Source organism: Salvelinus namaycush, chromosome 36, assembly GCF_016432855.1.
Source record: "Salvelinus namaycush isolate Seneca chromosome 36, SaNama_1.0, whole genome shotgun sequence".
Lineage (NCBI taxonomy): Eukaryota > Metazoa > Chordata > Actinopteri > Salmoniformes > Salmonidae > Salvelinus > Salvelinus namaycush.
The window spans coordinates 22,631,794-22,651,086 of NC_052342.1; the positions used below are offsets into that span (position 1 = coordinate 22,631,794).

A 19,293-nucleotide genomic window follows, 5' to 3' on the forward strand; every position below is an offset into this window, starting at 1 on the left:
GGCCATGTATTCGTTGAAGCACAGCCCTTTCTTTGCGTTGTATAACAAAGTTGAACCTGGAAGAACTGTCTGAGATTCTCTGAGTCGTCCCCACTCCCTCTATAAATCTGAAATCTTATTTAGCTATTAATCCCCCTCTCATGTTGCATACCCTTGAGATCAAACACACACATACACACACACACACTACACAGCAAATAGTTTAACCTTTAACATCTCAACCTTTCACCCTGCATTCCAAATTTAGACTGCCTCAGTGTGTGTGTGAGTTTGTGTGTGTGTGTGTGTTGTTTGTCAGGCGCATAGCCAGTAGAGAAAGAGAAGCCAAATGCGAAAGGGGAGCCCCTGCCAACATGATTGTTTACCCCGCTTTCCATTACACTGGAAGCTTGTTGTTGGATGAAGAGGGAGAGAGAGAGAGAGAAATGGATAGATAAAAAGGAGCGGGAGAGGGAGGGAAATAGAGAGAGGGGGGGAATAACAAGGGAGCAAGGGGTGAAGAATAGGGGGAGAGTTATAAAATACAGAGAGAGAAGGTGACAGAGAAAGGTGGAGAGAGAGTGAAAGCAGACAGAGAAACAGACAGATCGACAAAGGTATTAGAGAGAGGGAAGAGAAAGACGAATGCAGAGGGCAAGAGAGAGAGAGAGAGCTAGAGAAAAAATAGACATATTATTGAGAAAAGAGAGAGTGAGATCCAGGTGCTCTGATAGTTATTCAGCTCATGTCTGACTGCAGGTGTTTTAGAGACTGACTGGCCTCTCAGAGGGGTTGAACAATGCAGGGTGAGTAAGCCACTCAGACACTTCCACACACAAACGCACACACTTGGGTGTGTGAGCTGTATCTGTACAGTCGTGTTATCAGCACCCAGCAGAAACATAGCAGTACAGGGACACGCCTCAGTGAACAGCAGGACGCAAGCTAAATATCAAGGTAGAGACCGAATATCCTGGAGCCACCCAGAAATAAGTTAAAGTAATGGAAAAGTAACGTACGACTCCACAACTCTGATATTCTCCCACAGGGATTCACTTACTGTAACAGTGCTTTTTCATAGAAAAAATACATAAAATAAAAAATAATAATTGTTGATTTCGATAGGCAGACAACTGTGTCAGTGTAATTTTAATAGAACGGGTGTCCATAACTCTGGTCCTTGAGGGCTGTAGAGTCCACCGGTTTTCATCAGGCTCTGTTTACTATGGCCTATAATAGGTCAGATGTGTGCCATCTGTTGACTACAGGCCAGGGGAATGCCGTCTGTTGACTACAGGCCAGGGCAATGCCGTCTGTTGACTACAGGCCAGGGCAATGCCGTCTGTTGACTACAGGCCAGGGCAATGCCGTCTGTTGACTAAAGGCCAGGGCAATGCCGTCTGTTGACTACAGGCCAGGGCAATGCCGTCTGTTGACTACAGGCCAAGGCAATGCCGTCTGTTGACTACAGGCCAGGGGAATGCTGTCTGTTGACTACAGGCCAGGGGAATGCTGTCTGTTGACTACAGGCCAGGGGTATGTCGTCTGTTGACTACAGGCCAGGGGTATGTCGTCTGTTGTCTAAAGGCCAGGGGAATGCTGTCTGTTGACTACAGGCCAGGGGTATGTCGTCTGTTGACTACAGGCCAGGGGTAGGTCGTCTGTTGTCTAAAGGCCAGGGGAATGCTGTCTGTTGACTAAAGGCCAGGGGTATGTCGTCTGTTAACTAAAGGCCAGGGGTATGTCATCTGTTGACTAAAGGCCAGGGGTATGCTGTCTGTTGTCTAAAGGCCAGGGGAATGCTGTCTGTTGTCTAAAGTCAAGGGGAATGCTGTCTGTTGACTACAGGCCAGGGGCATGTTGTCTGTTGTCTAAAGGCCAGGGGTGTGTCATCTGTTGTCTAAAGGCCAGGGGAATGCTGTCTGTTGTCTAAAGGCCAGGGGAATGCTGTCTGTTGTCTAAAGGCCAGGGGTATGTCGTCTGTTGACTACATGCCAGGGGTATGTCGTCTGTTGACTACAGGCCAGGGGAATGCTGTCTGTTGACTAAAGGCCAGGGGTATGTCGTCTGTTGACTACAGGCCAGGGGTATGTCGTCTGTTGACTACAGGCCAGGGGTGTGTCGTCTGTTGTCTAAAGGCCAGGGGAATGCTGTCTGTTGTCTAAAGTCAAGGGGAATGCTGTCTGTTGACTACAGGCCAGGGGTATGTTGTCTAAAGGCCAGGGGTGTGTCGTCTGTTGTCTAAAGGCCAGGGGTATGTCGTCTGTTGTCTAAAGGCCAGGGGAATGCTGTCTGTTGACTACAGGCCAGGGGTATGTCGTCTGTTGACTACAGGCCAGGGGTAGGTCGTCTGTTGTCTAAAGGCCAGGGGAATGCTGTCTGTTGACTAAAGGCCAGGGGTATGTCATCTGTTGACTAAAGGCCAGGGGTATGCTGTCTGTTGTCTAAAGGCCAGGGGAATGCTGTCTGTTGTCTAAAGTCAAGGGGAATGCTGTCTGTTGACTACAGGCCAGGGGCATGTTGTCTGTTGTCTAAAGGCCAGGGGTGTGTCGTCTGTTGTCTAAAGGCCAGGGGAATGCTGTCTGTTGTCTAAAGGCCAGGGGAATGCTGTCTGTTGTCTACAGGCCAGGGGTATGTCGTCTGTTGACTACAGGCCAGGGGTATGTCGTCTGTTGACTACAGGCCAGGGGTGTGTCGTCTGTTGTCTAAAGGCCAGGGGAATGCTGTCTGTTGTCTAAAGGCCAGGGGAATGCTGTCTGTTGTCTAAAGTCAAGGGGAATGCTGTCTGTTGACTACAGGCCAGGGGTATGTTGTCTGTTGTCTAAAGGCCAGGGGTGTGTCGTCTGTTGTCTAAAGGCCAGGGGAATGCTGTCTGTTGACTAAAGGCCAGGGGTATGTCGTCTGTTGACTACAGGCCAGGGGTATGTCGTCTGTTGACTACAGGCCAGGGGTATGCTATCTGTTGTCTAAAGGCCAGGGGTGTGTCGTCTGTTGTCTAAAGGCCAGGGGAATGTTGTCTAAAGTCAAGGGGAATGCTGTCTGTTGTCTAAAGGCCAGGGGTATGTCGTCTGTTGACTACAGGCCAGGGGTATGTTGTCTGTTGTCTAAAGGCCAGGGGCATGCTGTCTGTTGTCTAAAGGCCAGGGGTATGTCGTCTGTTGACTACAGGCCAGGGGTATGCTGTCTGTTGTCTAAAGGCCAGGGGCATGCTGTCTGTTGTCTAAAGGCCAGGGGTATGTCGTCTGTTGTCTAAAGGCCAGGGGAATGCTGTCTGTTGACTACAGGCCAGGTGTGTGGAGTTGGCTCTCTGGCCAGTCAGTCAATGATTGATCAATGAAGGGTGAACAGAGAACCAACAGAGACCGCGAAGGGACACAGCAGATCTCAAGGGCACTGACCTGTATTACCTTGTATCAAAGCAATATCTACTGTAGCCACGTAATACCATCCATTCCACAACAGAAAGATGTGATTTCTGGAAAGCTAAAGAATAGCATCCACTTGAGGGAGATGAGACTCTGTGGTGAAAAGCATCCAGAAAGATGTGTTTCCTCAGATGACTTACTGATCCTTTAGCTGTGTTTCTGTGTTCTTCTGTTCTGATTCATGATCCTCTTCAGATTCATGAACCTCTTCTGTTGGCAGAACCAATCGAGAGGTCAGGGCTCATATTTATCAAGCGTCTCAGAGAAGAAGTGCTGAGCTGATCTAGGATCAGCGATTTAGATCATAATGAATCAAATTATTATGAACAGGGAGGACCTGATCCTAGATCAGTTCTTCTACTCTGAGACGCCTGATGGTCAGAGGCCCATATCTGTGTCACTACTCTTTGTAACACTTGGTAGTCTCTGTAGTGGAAGAAGTCTATCCATTTGGCAGAGTAATGAGGTAGAAATGGTCCGAAAGGTTGTTGACATTTCGCATATTGGTCCAAGGCTGCCTGATAGCGGTTCAAAGACCTGGCGCCGTGGCAGTCGAAGCTCACTTGAGAGAGCTGAACTATTCTATCACAGAGTAATATTGTAGTCCTTGATGGTGAATCAACAAGTGTTTACTTCACTGAAGCTACACTTAGAGTATTCCTCATACCTGGGTTGCATTCACTGGAGAGCATAATAATAGAAATATCAGATAGATCAGATAGAAATATATTATGTAGAACAGATATGCTTCTATGGAGTGAGCATATGGAATTGGCCATTGTTACCTTGTGTTGATTTTATAGTGTACAATTTCTAGTGTTGATTCAGGTGTTAAATGAACACTAATTTGTGTAAAATAACCCCAGTGTTGGTGTTAAAGACAACCAGGGTTAAATCAAAACCACACCCGTTATTCTCATATTTTCCAGCATGCTCTATTACAGTTAGATTTTTGAATTGTTTGTTTCAATATTTCAATATCTATACTTATTGCACCCGTTACTAAAATGGTTGTTCCAGTTGAGATACTTTAGGGTATGGTTTTCCAAACTCAGTCATGGAGACCCCAAGGCGTGCACATTTTGTTTTTTGCCCTGGTGCTACACAGCTGATTTTAAACAATTAACTCATCATTACGCTTGAATTATTTGAATCAGCTGTGTAGTACTAGGTCAAAAGCCAAAACGTTCACCTCTTGGAGTCCCCTGGACAGAGTTTGGGAAACACTGCTGGGTAGTCTTATATCTTAGTCTCCCCAACCCGACAGTCATTCTGAATGCAGGTTGTTGGTGAATAAAAATGATAACTGTTGGATATTCCCACGCTGGCTGGGTTCCAAGATGTAAGATGACGCCGGACTGGATGGGCGCCATATTGAAAGTTCCGAGCCAACTTTGCTATTTTATGATTTTGTCTATTTTCACAAAAGGTATCCGCTATCATTTCTTACAACCAACTTGCCAGTGTACAGTCACTTGATAATAAGATGGATGACCTCCGATCACGGATTTGCTACCAACCGGACTCTCGAAACTGCAATATTCTCTGCTTTTCTGAAACATGTGTCTTGAACAAGATACCCCCCCATGGCTATACAACTCGATGGCTTCTCCATTCACCATGCTTACAGGAAAGTGCAGTTGGGGAAATCGAGGGGAGGAGGGGTTTGCCTGTTCATCAACAACAGCTGGTGTGCTGACTCGTTCACCCGTCTTGGAGTACCTGATGGTCAAATGCTGACCCTTTTACCTCCCGAGGGAGTTTTCAGCTGTTAACGTGACTTTTGTATACATTCCACCTCAGGACAAGAAAAATAACAAGCTGGCACTTAACGAACTGTATTAGGCTATAACCAAGCAGTTATAGCCTGCACATTGACTTCGGTCGCCAGTTTACGGTGTTTCCTCCGACACATTGGTGCGGCTGGCTTCCGGGTTAAGCGAATACTGTGTCAAGAAGCAGTGCAGCTTGGCAGGGTCGTGTTTCGGTGGACGCATGGCTCTCGACCTCTGCCTCTCCCGAGTCTGTGCGGGAGTTGCAGCGATGGGACAAGACTGTACCTACCAATTGGATATCACAAAATTGGGGAGAAAAAGGGGTACAAAGTAAAAAATAATTTATTTTTTATTTTTTATATGAAATACGAAAACATTTACAAAAAAACAACTTACTGCTATTCTGGTTGCCGGTGAATTTAATTCCACGTCGTAATGAAACGTGATACCCAATTTACATCAACATGTCTCCCTCACCACTAGGGGCGATAAAGTCCTGTTATTCTACCCACAAGCAAGCATGCAAGGCCCTCCCTTGTCGGCCATTCGGCAAATCAGATCATGACTCCGTACTTCTGGTTCCTGTTTACAAGCAGAAGCTCAAACAGGAATTACCCGTCACTCGCTCTGTTGTGAAATGGTCACCAGAATCATAGATTATGCTACAGGATTATGCTGATTATACTGATTGGAATATGTTTCGGGACTCCGACGATTACATCAACGTGCTAACCACCTCCATCACCGGCTTCATTAGGAAATGCATTATCGACATTCTCCCCACAGTGAATGTTCGCTGCTTCCCCAATCAAAAGCCCTGGATTAACACTGAGGCTGGCGATAAACTAAAGGACAGGGCTGCCGCACACAGGGCTATCACAGACAACCCTGAGGCTATGGCTGAGAACCCTGCGGCTACGGCTGAGAACAGGAACAAGTACACAATATAACCTCCACAGAGCAAAAGGTCAATATAGGAATTAGGTGGAATCATACTACATAGGCTCTGATGCCCGCCGCATGTGGCAGGGGCTATAGTTATTACGGATTACGAAGGAAGACCCATCCGTGATCTGCCCAATGATGCCTCTCTACCAGAGAACCTCAATGCATTATATGCACACTTTGACAATAACAAGATTGTGCCGGATGTGAGGGCCGCCAATGACTCAGAAGATTGGATGATCTCACTCTGAGGCCGACGTAAGTGAAGTCTTTAATCAGGTCAACCGATGGTATTCCAGGGCGCGTTCTCAGTAGCATGTGCAGAACAGCTGGCAGGCATATTCACGGTAATTCTCAACCTCTTCTTGTCCCAGTCTGTAATTCCCACATTCATGTCCACATTCTTGTCCCCCAGAACACCATTGTCCCCTCCAAACTCGTCACCAAGCTTAGAAACCTGGGACTGAACACCTCCCTCTGCAACTGGATCCTGTACTTCCTGACAGGCCAACCCCAGGTGGTGAGGGTAGGCATCATCAACTCCGCCATGCTGACCCTCAGGAGTGTGTGCTTAGTCCCCTCCTGTATTCACTGTTCACCCATGACTGTCTGGCCACGCATGACTCCAACACCATCCTCATATTTGCTAACGAAACAACGGTGGTAGGCCTGATCACCGGCGACAATGAGCCAGCCTACAGGGAGGAGGTCAGTGACCTGGTAGTGTGGGGCTGGAACAACAACCTCTCCCTCAACGTCAGTACGACCAAGGAGCTGATAGTGGACTACAGAAAACGGGGGTCGAACACGCCCCCATCCACATCAACAGGACTGCAGTGGAGCAAGTCGAAAGTTTCAAGTTCTTTGGTGTCTAAATCACTAGGAACTTAAAATGGTTCACACACATGCTTACAGTCGTGAAGAAGGCGCGACAACGCCTCTTCACCCTCAGGAGGTTGAAAAGGTTTGGCATGGGCCCTCAAATCCTCAAAGTTATAGAGCTGTACCATTGAGAGCATCTTGACTGGCTGCATCACTGCTTGGTATGGAAGTTGCACCGCCCACAATCGCATGACGCTACAGAGGGTGGTGCGGACAGCCCGGTACATCACTAGGACCGGGCTCCATGCCATCCAGGACCTCTATACTGACTCTACATACATGCACACCAAATCACATACAATCATCATATACGCTTCTGCTACTCTGTTTATCATATATCCTGATGTCTAGTCACCTTACCCCTATACATATCTATCGATCCAATATCCCTGCCCATTGTAAATATGGTAATGGAACTGACCCTGTATATAGCTTACTTCATTGTGTTCATTGTGTTCTTCTTATTTTATGTGTTTTTATTTTGTGTTTTTGTTCTACCTTGTTATTTTTAGTATTACATTGTTATTGATTACTGCATTGTTGTGTTAATTCCTTTAATGTTAATGTTTTTTTTTTCTTTTATTTTCTTTTGGAAAAGTTTTGTTGAATTTCCTTTTAAAACAGCTCATATTTTCGCACATCATTTTATACACATAAAAACGGCATAAAATTATAAAACACAGTATTTGAATATTTACATTTAAATTAGTTAAAAAGTACATGTTGTTATAAACAATAGAAACAACCATGAATAAAAGTATGTTTTCTTGTAAAAAACATCCAATTCTGTAAAAGCCATTTAAAATGTGTACAAATGATTTAACAAAGATAAGTACATGTATCACTTTGTTGAAAGGCTGTTGAAAGGCTGTCTCCGGTCCTTTGTACAGGAACAGGGTGAGTCCTTATCAAACTCGCCTCCTCCTGCTCCTCCGAATCAATTGACGTCCAGTCCGTCGGGGCCCAAAGGAGATACCTCCCCTAGGCGCCGCAGCGCTGTCAGGCCGTGGCCGCCAGGACCTTAGGTGTTGTGGGGGACCCTTCACCTGGGGTCGAGGCCCCCTTTCTTCTGTACCACCCCAGGGCTTCCGTGGCTACCATGGCCACTGCCTGGGGGTGGTCTCTACTCGTTTCGCTACCAGCAGGTTGCGGGAGGACCACAGTGCATCCTTCAGACACGTGACGGTGGGCCAGAGCTTGGTGAAGGCCTTCGGCCCACCCCATACAGCACGAGCTGGGGCGTTAGGTCCTCCCCTGCTGGCAGAAACAGGGAGATCAGGGGGCCTGCTTCCTTCCACAGGTCCCTGGCGGCTCTGCACTCCCAGAGCAAGTGCCCCACCGACTCATCTTGGCCGCAGCCTGGTCGGTGGCACGCGGGTGTCCTCACCAAGCCCTGGGAGTGCATAATGGCCCTGACCGGGAGGATCTCATGGGCGACCATCCAGGACAGGTCCCGGTGTCGGTTCAGCAGAGCAGGATAGGCCATGTTGCGCCAAACCGTTGTGGGCTCGCCTGTAGCAAGCCTGCGCACTGGACACACTGGTTCCCACTCCTGCACAAGAGAGAGAAGAGAGCAATGTTTAGTTAAAACCGTGACTGCCTCTTTTTCCAGTTTAAAATGTATTAAAAACTTTTGGAGCTGGACGTAGTGTGTGGGGAGCAGGAAAGAGACTGGGGCTCGCAGGTCGACCGGGATCAGACTCGGGGTCCTGAGGTAAGATCCCAGCCAGAACCGTGCGACGGCCTAGGTCTTGTTGTTGACCGGGGAGGTGGCAAGAGTGAAATGTAACGCTGTATAGCGGCTGCCCAGGAACAAGTAGAGGTCAGGCAAGCCTTAATGATAAAATATTTGCTAAGGATCTTACTTAGTGAAGGTCACAGTACTGAAAATGGATGCATGCAACAAAAAAATGTCTCTTCACTAACAAATACAGTCGTGGGTGGTAACTCTACAATTCACTCGAAAGGCAAGGCACTCTGGGAAATATTCAAATAAGGCTTTACACAAAGCAATGTGTTAATTTAACACTGAAAAGTGTGGACCAGTATAGACACTGGACCAGTTTTATATTTCACACTCAGTGTTGATTTAACACTGGAGTATTTGCTGTGCAGTGCGCAACATTTCTATCTCACGTTTTCAGAATGTTGCGCCCTCCTGAACGCAACCATGCCGCCTTCATAAGCTTCATGATTTTTAAACTGAACACATTGAGTTACATATGGCAGCTGTACTGACTACTCCACCGAACGGTCAGATTATATCCAAAGCCTGTGTAAACACAATTATCCAGCGAGAGCTATTTCCTGATGCGTAAAAGCTGATTTGCGTGACAGGCTACCAAGCGCTTCAGGACCGATAACGAAAGCTAAGCAGCTGTTGAATAACATCCATAATACAAAGAGCAAACTCTTGAGAGCTAGAGACAGAGATATACATAGAGAGAGTGGGGGGGGGTGTTCAGCAGCCAACAGTCTCTTAGCTCCCCATCTCTCTCCCTCCATCTCTATGTAGTGACAGACGGTCCCTCCTGTGCAGTTTAACCATTTTTACACGCTCTAAAACACACTGACTCACACACAGGGAGAGAGTGTGCTTGAGAGAGAGGGCAAGAGAGGAGAAGAGAGAGACCAAGAGAGAGAGAAGAGATAAAGAGGGGCGGACAGAGAGAGAAGGAGGGTGGGAGCAAAGGCGAAAGGAACAGAGAGAGATAGCAAATGACAAATTGGCTGTATATACATACAGTGCCTTAATAAGAAAGTATTCATACCCCTTGAATTTAAAAAAAAAAAAGTGATTGTTTTGTCACTGACCTAGACCATGTTCAAAGTGGAACGATGTTTTTCAATAATTTTACAAATGACAAGCTGAAATGTCTTGAATCAATAAGTATTCAACCCCTTTATGGCACCCCTAAATAAATTCAAGAGTAAAAATGAGCTTAACAAGTTACCTAATACATTGAATGGACTCACTGTGTGCAATAATACTGTTTACATGATTTTTTATGACTACCTCATCTCTGTACTCAACTCATAAAATGATCTGTAAGGTCCCTCAGTCGAGCATCGAGATTCAACCACAAAGACCAGGAAGGTTTTCCAATGCCTCGCAAAGAAGGGCACTCACTATGAGGCCAATGTTAACTTTAAAACAGTTAAAGAGTTTAATGGTTGTGATGAGAGAGAGAGAGAGGCTAATACATAATCAACCTAACCGCTAGTCACATGACTGAATGATTGCCACATTCCAGTCGATAGCTAACCAACCAGCTCTGGCACATGACACATTGTGGCTGATCATTTTGTGAAACAGTGTGATGCAATGCTGCTGCCTGTGTAGAGCTCCGGTCTGAAGTAGTGCACTATATAGGGAATTGGGATGATGTCACTGTTTGTTGATTTGCAGAGAGCTGATTGACATTGTTATCCAAGATTAGGGCTTGTATTGTAATGAATTACTTGTGTACAACCAAATTGTACCGGGTGATTGTCTCTCTGATAATTATTCCGTTACCATTCCATAAAATTACTTTCCTGTCATGTGGCATTAGATTTGACATCTAGTCGCTCGCTATTAAAATGTTAATTTCAGTATTTGAAAGTACTAATATTATGAAGGGGATAAAATATCTTCTACGTTCTGAATAATGGAGTGGAATAAAGACGCTTGTGAAGGGGTAGCATCGCCGCCTCCAGCTCACATATCTATGCTGTCAGCAAGGGTTGGAGTCCAGCCTATTGTCCTTTAAAATGCCATACAAATCTATATATATGACCCAGCACCCCTTTTCTGTCTTATGTAGAAACATTTGAAATGGTGTTTTTCACATTGGATAAAAGTTGAGATTCTACAAAAACACTGCAGTTGAGCAACAATGGGAAGGTATTTCTGCTTTGAAAGGTGATAAACTTGTAACCCCACTTTTGACAAAATTAGCCTTGAATGTTTTGGTACACATACTGGAGAGCTCTTCTTTGTCTAAACCCATTCAGCATCGTTCACACACTCTTAAGCCTTAGCCCCACCCATCTCTTTAAGGATTCACATGTGTGGCCATGTGCTTAGCAGAGTGAGCCAGGTAGTGTAGTAAACAACCAAAGATTTCAAGAGTAAAAGTGGTGAAGATAGTAGCCTACAATAAGGAAACGCTCCAGGTAAAAATACACTTGATCTAGTCCTTGGTCTGTATCCTAATCTGATTTTGGTACAGGTCATGTTGTTCTTCACATTACCGTCTCTGGTAAACACACACTATAGCAAATAAATATGTTTATTTGTCACATGCACAGGATACAGAAGGTGTATTTTTGAATGTGTGAAATGGTTACTTGCATAGTAACAATATCAAAAACAGAAAGTGTCCAGATAAATATTTTATCATTATTAGATAATGCTTACCCAGACACATGTGTCTAAATTGATGGGTCATGTGAAAGAGAGGCTATATAGCCATCCCCCAGCCACATCTAGCTACGTGGATGGGTCTCAATTGTCTACACCTGTTCACATGTTCATGAAGTAAAATAAATGGCCGTAATCACCCCATGACACACCTGGCTAACTTGATGGGCCATGTACTCATCTGGTGAAGTGGAGTCTTGTTTGGACATGTATATTAGCTGCTAAACAATGAACCATAATGCCAACCCATACAGTACTAGCAATACAAATGGATGGTCATATCGTGGCACCCCATATTATCGGCATATTCAACAGCGTTTAAGAAGTATATTACCTTCAACAGTGTTATCTTGTGATCAAGCTGTCAATGTTTTGTGATTATTGGTGTCGTAAAAATGTTAGCTAACGTGTTAGCAATTAGCATGTTTGACATTTCAGTGGAAATACTACTATTTGTTAAGTGGTTCAGAAAAAAAATAAGTCTGCATACCACTACTGGCTTTCATCTGAAGCTAAGCAGGGTTAGTCCTGGTCAGTCCCTGGATGGGAGACCAGATGCTGCTGGAAGTGGTGTTGGAGGGCCAGTAGGTGGCACTCTTTCCTCTGGTCTAAAAAAAAATATATCCCAATGCCCCAGGGCACTGCCCTGTGTAGGGTGCTGTCTTTCGGATGGGACGTTAAACGGGTGTCCTGACTCTCTGAGGTCATTAAAGATCCCATGGCACTTATCATAAGAGTAGGGGTGTTAACCCTGGTGTCCTTGCTAAAATTCCCAATCTGGCCCTCAAACCATCACAGTCACCTAATAATCCCCAGTTTCAATGGGCTCATTCATCCCCCTCCTCTCCCCTGTAACTATTCCCCAGGATTTTGCTGTAAATGAGAACATGTTCTCAGTCAATTTACCTGGTAAAATAATGGAAAAATTAAAAATAAATAAATAATCGGCATACAGTCCCCAGTTATTGGCCACCTTACAGTTCAATTACAAGATATATCTGTTTAATTTTGTTCAAAAAAGAGACAACAACCTCGTATCCGAAGTGTTTACTAGATAGTTGACTAGTTGACTAGCCTTCCAGTAATAAAAATGACTTGCCTGTCAACTTTTCATTGCGTAGCCCGGTGCGCCCTCCTGTAGACTCTCCTGAAAACTCTCAAAACCTAACTTAACTTACATAAACTGCAATGAAAATCGGTGGTCAACTAGCTAGAAGGGTGTCTTTAGTCACAAAACGTACTGTTATTTTCCAGTTCGTTTAAATCATGAGATCAAGGTGATTTAATTCTCCAACCGCTAGAGAGTGTCTGAAGTTGGGGGGTGTCCGATGTTGGGGGGAAATTAGCTAGCTAGCCACCATGCATGAAATGCTGTATTATGAATCTGCAGGTAGCTAAAGCTAACCAACAAGGTTCAATGTTAGCTAGCTAGCTGACATTAGGCTATAACTAGCAATGCAAAAGATTTCTGAGATACAAATAATATTACTACACAGATCATACATGTAACGTTAGCTAGCGAGCCAGCCAGCTAATGTTTCACTGATTTCAAAACTCGGTCAACTTCTTCCGTGACCACAACACTGTTGATCAGCGTTTCTTCCCCATCACTGTCATCAAATCACATTTTATTTGTCACATACACATGTTTATCAGATGTTATTGTGGGTGTAGAGAAATGCTTGTGTTTCTAGCTCCCAACAGTCCAGTAATATCTAACAAGTAATATCTAACAATACACACAATCCAAAGTAAAGGAATGGGATTAAGAATATATAAATATTTGGACGAGCAATGTCAGAGCATAGACAAAGATACAGTAGAATAGAATACAGGATATACATAAGAGATGAGTCATGCAATATATATAAACATTATTAAAATGACTAGTGTTCCAATTAAAGTGGCCAGTGATTTCAAGTCTATGTATATAGGGCAGCAGCATCTAATGTGCTAGTGATGTCTATTTAACAGTCTGATGGCCTTGAGATAGAATCTGTTTTTCAGTCCCAGCTTTGATGCACCTGTACTGACCTCGCCTTCTGGATGATAGCGGGGTGAACAGGCAGTGGCTCGGGTGCTTTTTGTCCTCAATGATCTTTTTGGCCTTCCATGTTTCATCGGGTGCTGTAGGTGTCCTGGAGGGCAGGTAGTTTGCCCCCGGTGATGCGTTGGGCAGACCACACCACCCTCTGGAGAGCCCTGCAGTTGAGGGTGGTGCAACTGCCGTACCAGGCGGTGATACAGCCCAACAAGAGGCTCTCAATTGTGCATCTGTAAAAGTTTGTAAGGGTTTTAGGTGCCAAGCCAAATTTCTTCAGCCTCCTGACGTTGAAGAGGCGCTGTTGCGCCTTGTTTCCTTCTCCGTTGTGCTCCAGTCGATGTGGATTGGGGGCTGCTCCCTCTGCTGTTTCCTGAAGTCCACGATCAGCTCCTTTGTTTTGTTGACGTTGGGTGAAAGGTTAATATCCTGGCACCAAACTCCCAGGGCCCTCACCTCCTCCCTGTAGGCCTTCTCGTCATTGTTGGTAATCAGGCCTACTACTGTTGTGTCGTCTGCAAACTTGAAGATTGAGTTGGAGGCGTGCGTGGCCACGCAGTCATGGGTGAACAGGGAGTACAGGAGAGGGCTGAGCACGCATCCTTGTGGGGCCCCAGTGTTGAGGATCAGCAAAGTGGAGGTGTTGTTTCCTATCTTCACCACCTGGGGGTGGCCCGTCAGGAAGTCCAGGATCCAGTTGTACAGGGCGGGGTTCAGACCCAGGGCCTCGAGCTTAATGATGAGTTTGGAGGGTACTATGGTGTTGAATGCTGAGCTGTAGTCAATGAACAGCATTCTACATAGGTATTCCTCTTGTCCAGATGGGTTAGGGCAGTGTGCAGTGTGATGGTGATTGCATCGTCTGTGGATCTATTGGGGTGGTAAGCAAATTTCAGTGGGTCTAGGGTGTCAGGTAAGGTAGAGGTGATATGATCCTTGACTAGTCTCTCAAAGCACTTCTTGATGTCAGAAGTGAGTGCTACAAGGCGTAGTCATTTCGTTCAGTTACCTTTGCTTTCTTATGTACAGGAACAATGGTGGACATCTTGAAGCAACATTAGAAGACTCTACAATGTCTGGTTCCTTTAAAAAAAAGGTTTATACCTAAATCAGGGATTTCCTCATCGTCTCGTTCATTTTCAAAGTCAGAGAGAGTCAGCATGGCACGATCGTCCTCAAGAAAGTAGTCCATCACAACTTCTTCCCACTGATCTTTGTCGATAGCACCTGCTAAATTCAGGGCATCAATGTTGTTGAGAGCAGTAGCAACACTTTTGCAGTTCTCCATGGTATCTTTCAAAAAAGCTGCGGTAGCAAGGATTATCTGCACATACTGAGAAGCTCATGTTATAGACAGAAGCATGCTACATGGCAGACCAATCCGAATTCATCTCTCAGTCATGTCCAGTCCATCCATGGCTAGCAGGATGGTTCTTGTCTTTTTCCGTGGCTGAACCAACTAGGCTTGTAATTTAAATTGTTTTGTTGTATTTACAGATGCATACAAGTTTGTTATTAAGGCACATGAAATGTTCCAGGAGGCATTTTTGCCAAAAAACACATTTTGATGAGAATGATTCATTTCCTGAAACGGGTAACATATTTAAAAAAGTAACCTACTTCTTCTCTGAAGGATATCCTGTCCCTAAATTGCAACAGCCTGACGGAATAGAAAACACACATCTAGGGAAGGGATGTGCCAATGGTTAGCCACAAACCAAGCTACAACCACCATTTCATCATCCATCAGCCTTCAATGTGCACTTCCTCATTTCAGACAGGCTACTGTTTTGGGCACGGTCCATTTAATACGGAAAGAATAAAAAAACAGGCTATATTATTAGGCTCACAAGTGGATGATGTGGTATTTATCAAACAGTGACAGTGATGATTATATTAAGACGATTCAGGAGTACTCAACCTCCAAGTCTCTGTGAAGAGAGAGAGAGATCGGCAGAGTGTCCAGGGATGTTCTCTGTGTTTGAGACACACAGAGTTACAGGCACCTTAGGGGCCACACACACACTGGGATTACAGTTGAATTATGGCACTACATTGGCACTACATTCTGCCTAATGTGGCCAATGTACGTCCCTCTGCTTGTTCTGTTTCTCTCTCTCTCTCTCTCTCTCTCTCTCTCTCTCTCTCTCTCGCTATCCCTCCATCAACCCTTATTCTTCCTTGTTAATTATATTGCTAACTTTAATTAGTAAATCACTTCCATGAAGTCCCGTGGAACTGCATAAATCCCAGTGGATTAAGGCAGAGAGTGTGTGTGTGTGTGTGTGTGTGTGTGTGTGTGTGTGTGTGTGTGTGTGTGTGTGTGTGTGTGTGTGTGTGTGTGTGTGTGGTGTGTGGTGTGTGTTTGCGTGTGTGTGTGAGAAAGACGCTTGAATTGTAATGTGTTTTCATTCATAAACGTGTTTATCTTCTCTAGGACTTGAACAAGTGACGCCATGACGACGGAGATGCAGGAGATCGCCATCACAGAGGAAAAACCTTTACTTCCTGGTCAGCCCGATCCTACAAAGGTACACACACATACTGTACACACACATACTGTACACACACACAGGCACATACACACACATACATACACAGTGCCACATGCAGCCTTCAGAAAGTATTTACACCACTTGATTTCTAACACATTTTGTTGTGTTACATGGTGGGATTAAAATGGATTGAATTGTAATTTCTTTTGTCAACGATCTATACAGAATACTCTGTAATATCAAAGTGGAAGAAAAAGTACAAGATTGTAAAATAAAAAATACTAATATATCTTGATTTAGATAAGTATTCATCCCCCTGAGTCAATACATGTTAGAATCCCCTTTGGCAGTGATTACAGCTGTGAGTCTTTCTGGGTACATTTCTAAACGCTTTGCACACCTGGATTGTACAATATTTGCACATTATTTAAAAATTCTTCAAGCTCTGTCAAGGTGGTTTTTGATCATTGCTACACAACCATTTTCAAGTCTTGCAATAGATTTTCAAGCTGATTTAAGTCAGTACTAGGCCACTCAGGAACATTCAATGCCGTCTTGGTAAGAAACTGCAGTGTATATTTGACCTTGTGTTTTAGGTTATTTTCCTGCTGAAAGCTGTTGGAAAGCAGACTGAACCAGTTTTTCCTCTAGGATTTTTCCTATGCTTATCTCTGTTCCATTTATTTTTATCATAAAAAAACGGGTTCTTGCCGAAGATAAGCATACCCATAACATGATGCAGCCACCACCATGCTTGAAAATATGAAAAGTGGTACTCAGTGATGTGTTGTATTGGATTTGCCCCAAACATAACACTTTGTATTCAGGACAAAAAGTACATTTCTTTGCCACATTTTTTGCAGTTTTACTTTAGTGCCTTATTTCAAACAGGATGCATGTTTTGGAATCTTTTTATTTTGTACAGGCTTCCTACTTTTCACTCTGTCAGTTAGGTTAGTATTGTGTAGTAAATACAATGTCGTTGATCCATCCTCAGTTGTCTCCTATCACAGCCGTTAAACTCTAACTGTTTTAAAGTCATGGTGAAATCTCCTTCATCTCCGGCAACTGAGTTAGGAAGGACGCCTGTGTCTTTGTAGTGACAGGGGTATTGATACATCATCCATAGTGTTATTAATAACTTCACCATGCTCAAAGGGATATGCAATGTCTGCTTATACATTTTTTTGCCATCTACCAATAGGTGTCCTTCTTTGTGTGGAATTGGAAAACCTCCCTGGTCTTTGTGGTTGAATCTGTGTTTGAAATTCACTGCTCGACTGAGGGACCATACAGATAATTGTATGTGTGGCGTACAGAGATCAAAAATCATGTTAAACACCTTTATTGCACACTGTTAGTCCATGCAACCTATTATGTGACTTGTTAAGCACATTTTTACTCCTGAACATATTTAGCCTTGCCATAACAAAGGGGTTGAATACTTATTGACTCAAGACATTTCAGCTAGCCATTAAAAATTTCTAAAAACATAATTCCACTTTGACATTATGGGGTATTGCGTGTGACAAAAAAAAACGTAATTTAATCCATTTTAAATCGGCAACAAAATGTGGACAAAGTCAAGGGGTGTGTCTTTGTGTGTGTGTGTGACTGCATGTGTTCTCGTGTGTGTACTTGTGTAGTTGCTGGGCTAGGCTGGCTCAGACATGAGAGCTTGGTTGATGTCATAGCCCTGAGGGTGTGTAAGATGAGAAGCTCTTCTTCTGTTGTTGTGCAGAACAGAGCTGGAGAGGAGGGTTGAGATGTGTTGTCTCAGTGCTGCCATCTGCTGACAGTGGACTGTTAGGGGAATTACAGACTCAAATGCATGAACCAGGACCATATTCCAAGAGTGTCTCAGAGTAGGAGTGCTAATCTATGATATCAGGTCCGTCGTGTCCATAATCATAATACATTGATCTTATTCATTATGATGTAAAAGATAGAAACTTATCCTACTTTATGAATACGGGCACTTGGACTCGTGTTAGTGGGTTTATACTGTGAAAAGTACTATATTTGCCAATGAACAGCTTTAAATATTCCAGAGGTTCCAAGATGTATTTCAAAATGATATTGTGTGTCAGAAATATGTCTGGTTCTGCCTACTGTTGTACCCAAAACCAATAGAGACCTGAACGGTTTTCTCCATCTTTGTAGGATGTTGAGGCTGCAGCTCGGATACTGTTGGACCAGGGCCAGGTAACACTGTTTCTGAATAAATGACCGTGTGTCGTGTCTGTGTCAGTGAAGGTATGATTGTTCAACATATGTTTGTGTGTGTATGGTTTTATTTCTGTATGTGGAAGAATGTTCACTGTGTATATTTGAGTGTGTGTGTGTGTGTGTGTGTGTGTGTGTGTGTGTGTGTGTGTGTGTGTGTGTGTGTGTGTGTGTGTGTGTGTGTAGCTTAGTGTTATGGTAGTATATGTGTGTAACTCTCTCCCTCCCTCTCAGGAACACAGTATTGAGACTCCACATGGTCTCCTCCACGTGACTCTCCATGGAACCTCCAACACACGCCGTCCCGCCATCCTCACCTTCCACGACGTGGGCCTGGACAGTGAGTCTCTGTCTCTCTCTCTCTCCTTCTATTATTCTGTCTTTACCTTTCATCGCTGCTTTGTTTCCCTTTCCTCAGTCATCCCCTACAGCAATATGCCTTTTTTAATTTTGAGTTTCTCTTCAGTTCTGCGACTGCCCTTTCTTCAGATTTTTCTTTTTTATGGTGAATGATTTATGCTTTTCAAGTTCTGACTTTCACTTTTTCTTTCTGTCTCGTTCCCACTCTCTTTCTCCACATCTCTCTCTTTCTCACATCTCTCTCTCTCTCTCTCTCTCTCTCTCTCTCTCTCTCTCTCTCTCTCTCCCAGGTAAAAGCTGCTTCTCTCCTCTGTTTAAGTTTGAGGAGATGCAGGAGATAGTGAAGAACTTTACCCTTGTCCACATCGATGCTCCTGGCCAAGAGGAGGGGGCCACCGCCTATCCTATGGGGTGTGTGTGTGTGTGTGTGTGTGTGTGTGTGTGTGTGTGTGTGTGTGTGTGTGTGTGTGTGTGTGTGTGTGTGTGTGTGTGTGTGTGTGTGTGTGTGTGTATTTAATTGTTCATATAAACATGTTCTCGCTCATGTGTTTTAGATACCAATATCCGTCCATGGAGCAAATTGCAGAGATGATCCCTGCTGTCCTGACGTATTTCAAGTGAGTCAAACTTATTTCATCGTCATTATATAATACTTGCTTGTTTACTGTCTTGTCCACCACAAAAAAATGTATTACTTAGTATTCTCAAACGTATACTGGCATTCACAACAGACATGTGGTCACTAACAGAAACTCTGTCA

General features: G+C 44.3%; 1 protein-coding gene and 1 pseudogene across 2 annotated transcripts in view; both read left to right on the top strand.

Moving 5' to 3' along the window:
- LOC120030487 overlaps nt 1-19,293 on the top strand; it is a 304,236-nt pseudogene that overhangs the window by 89,342 nt on the left and 195,601 nt on the right.
- LOC120030160 (protein NDRG2-like) overlaps nt 1-19,293 on the top strand; it is a 40,011-nt gene that overhangs the window by 12,769 nt on the left and 7,949 nt on the right. The window contains exons 1-6 of one of the 2 annotated variants that reach the window (XM_038975490.1): nt 620-785; nt 15,890-15,983; nt 18,111-18,152; nt 18,408-18,513; nt 18,824-18,944; nt 19,088-19,150. In XM_038975490.1, coding sequence (XP_038831418.1) covers nt 15,909-15,983; nt 18,111-18,152; nt 18,408-18,513; nt 18,824-18,944; nt 19,088-19,150 — 407 coding nt within the window. In that variant the 5' untranslated portion in view covers nt 620-785; nt 15,890-15,908. Of the gene's footprint in view, nt 1-619; nt 786-15,889; nt 15,984-18,110; nt 18,153-18,407; nt 18,514-18,823; nt 18,945-19,087; nt 19,151-19,293 lie in introns of those variants that run through there. The other variant, XM_038975489.1, reaches the window with a different exon arrangement.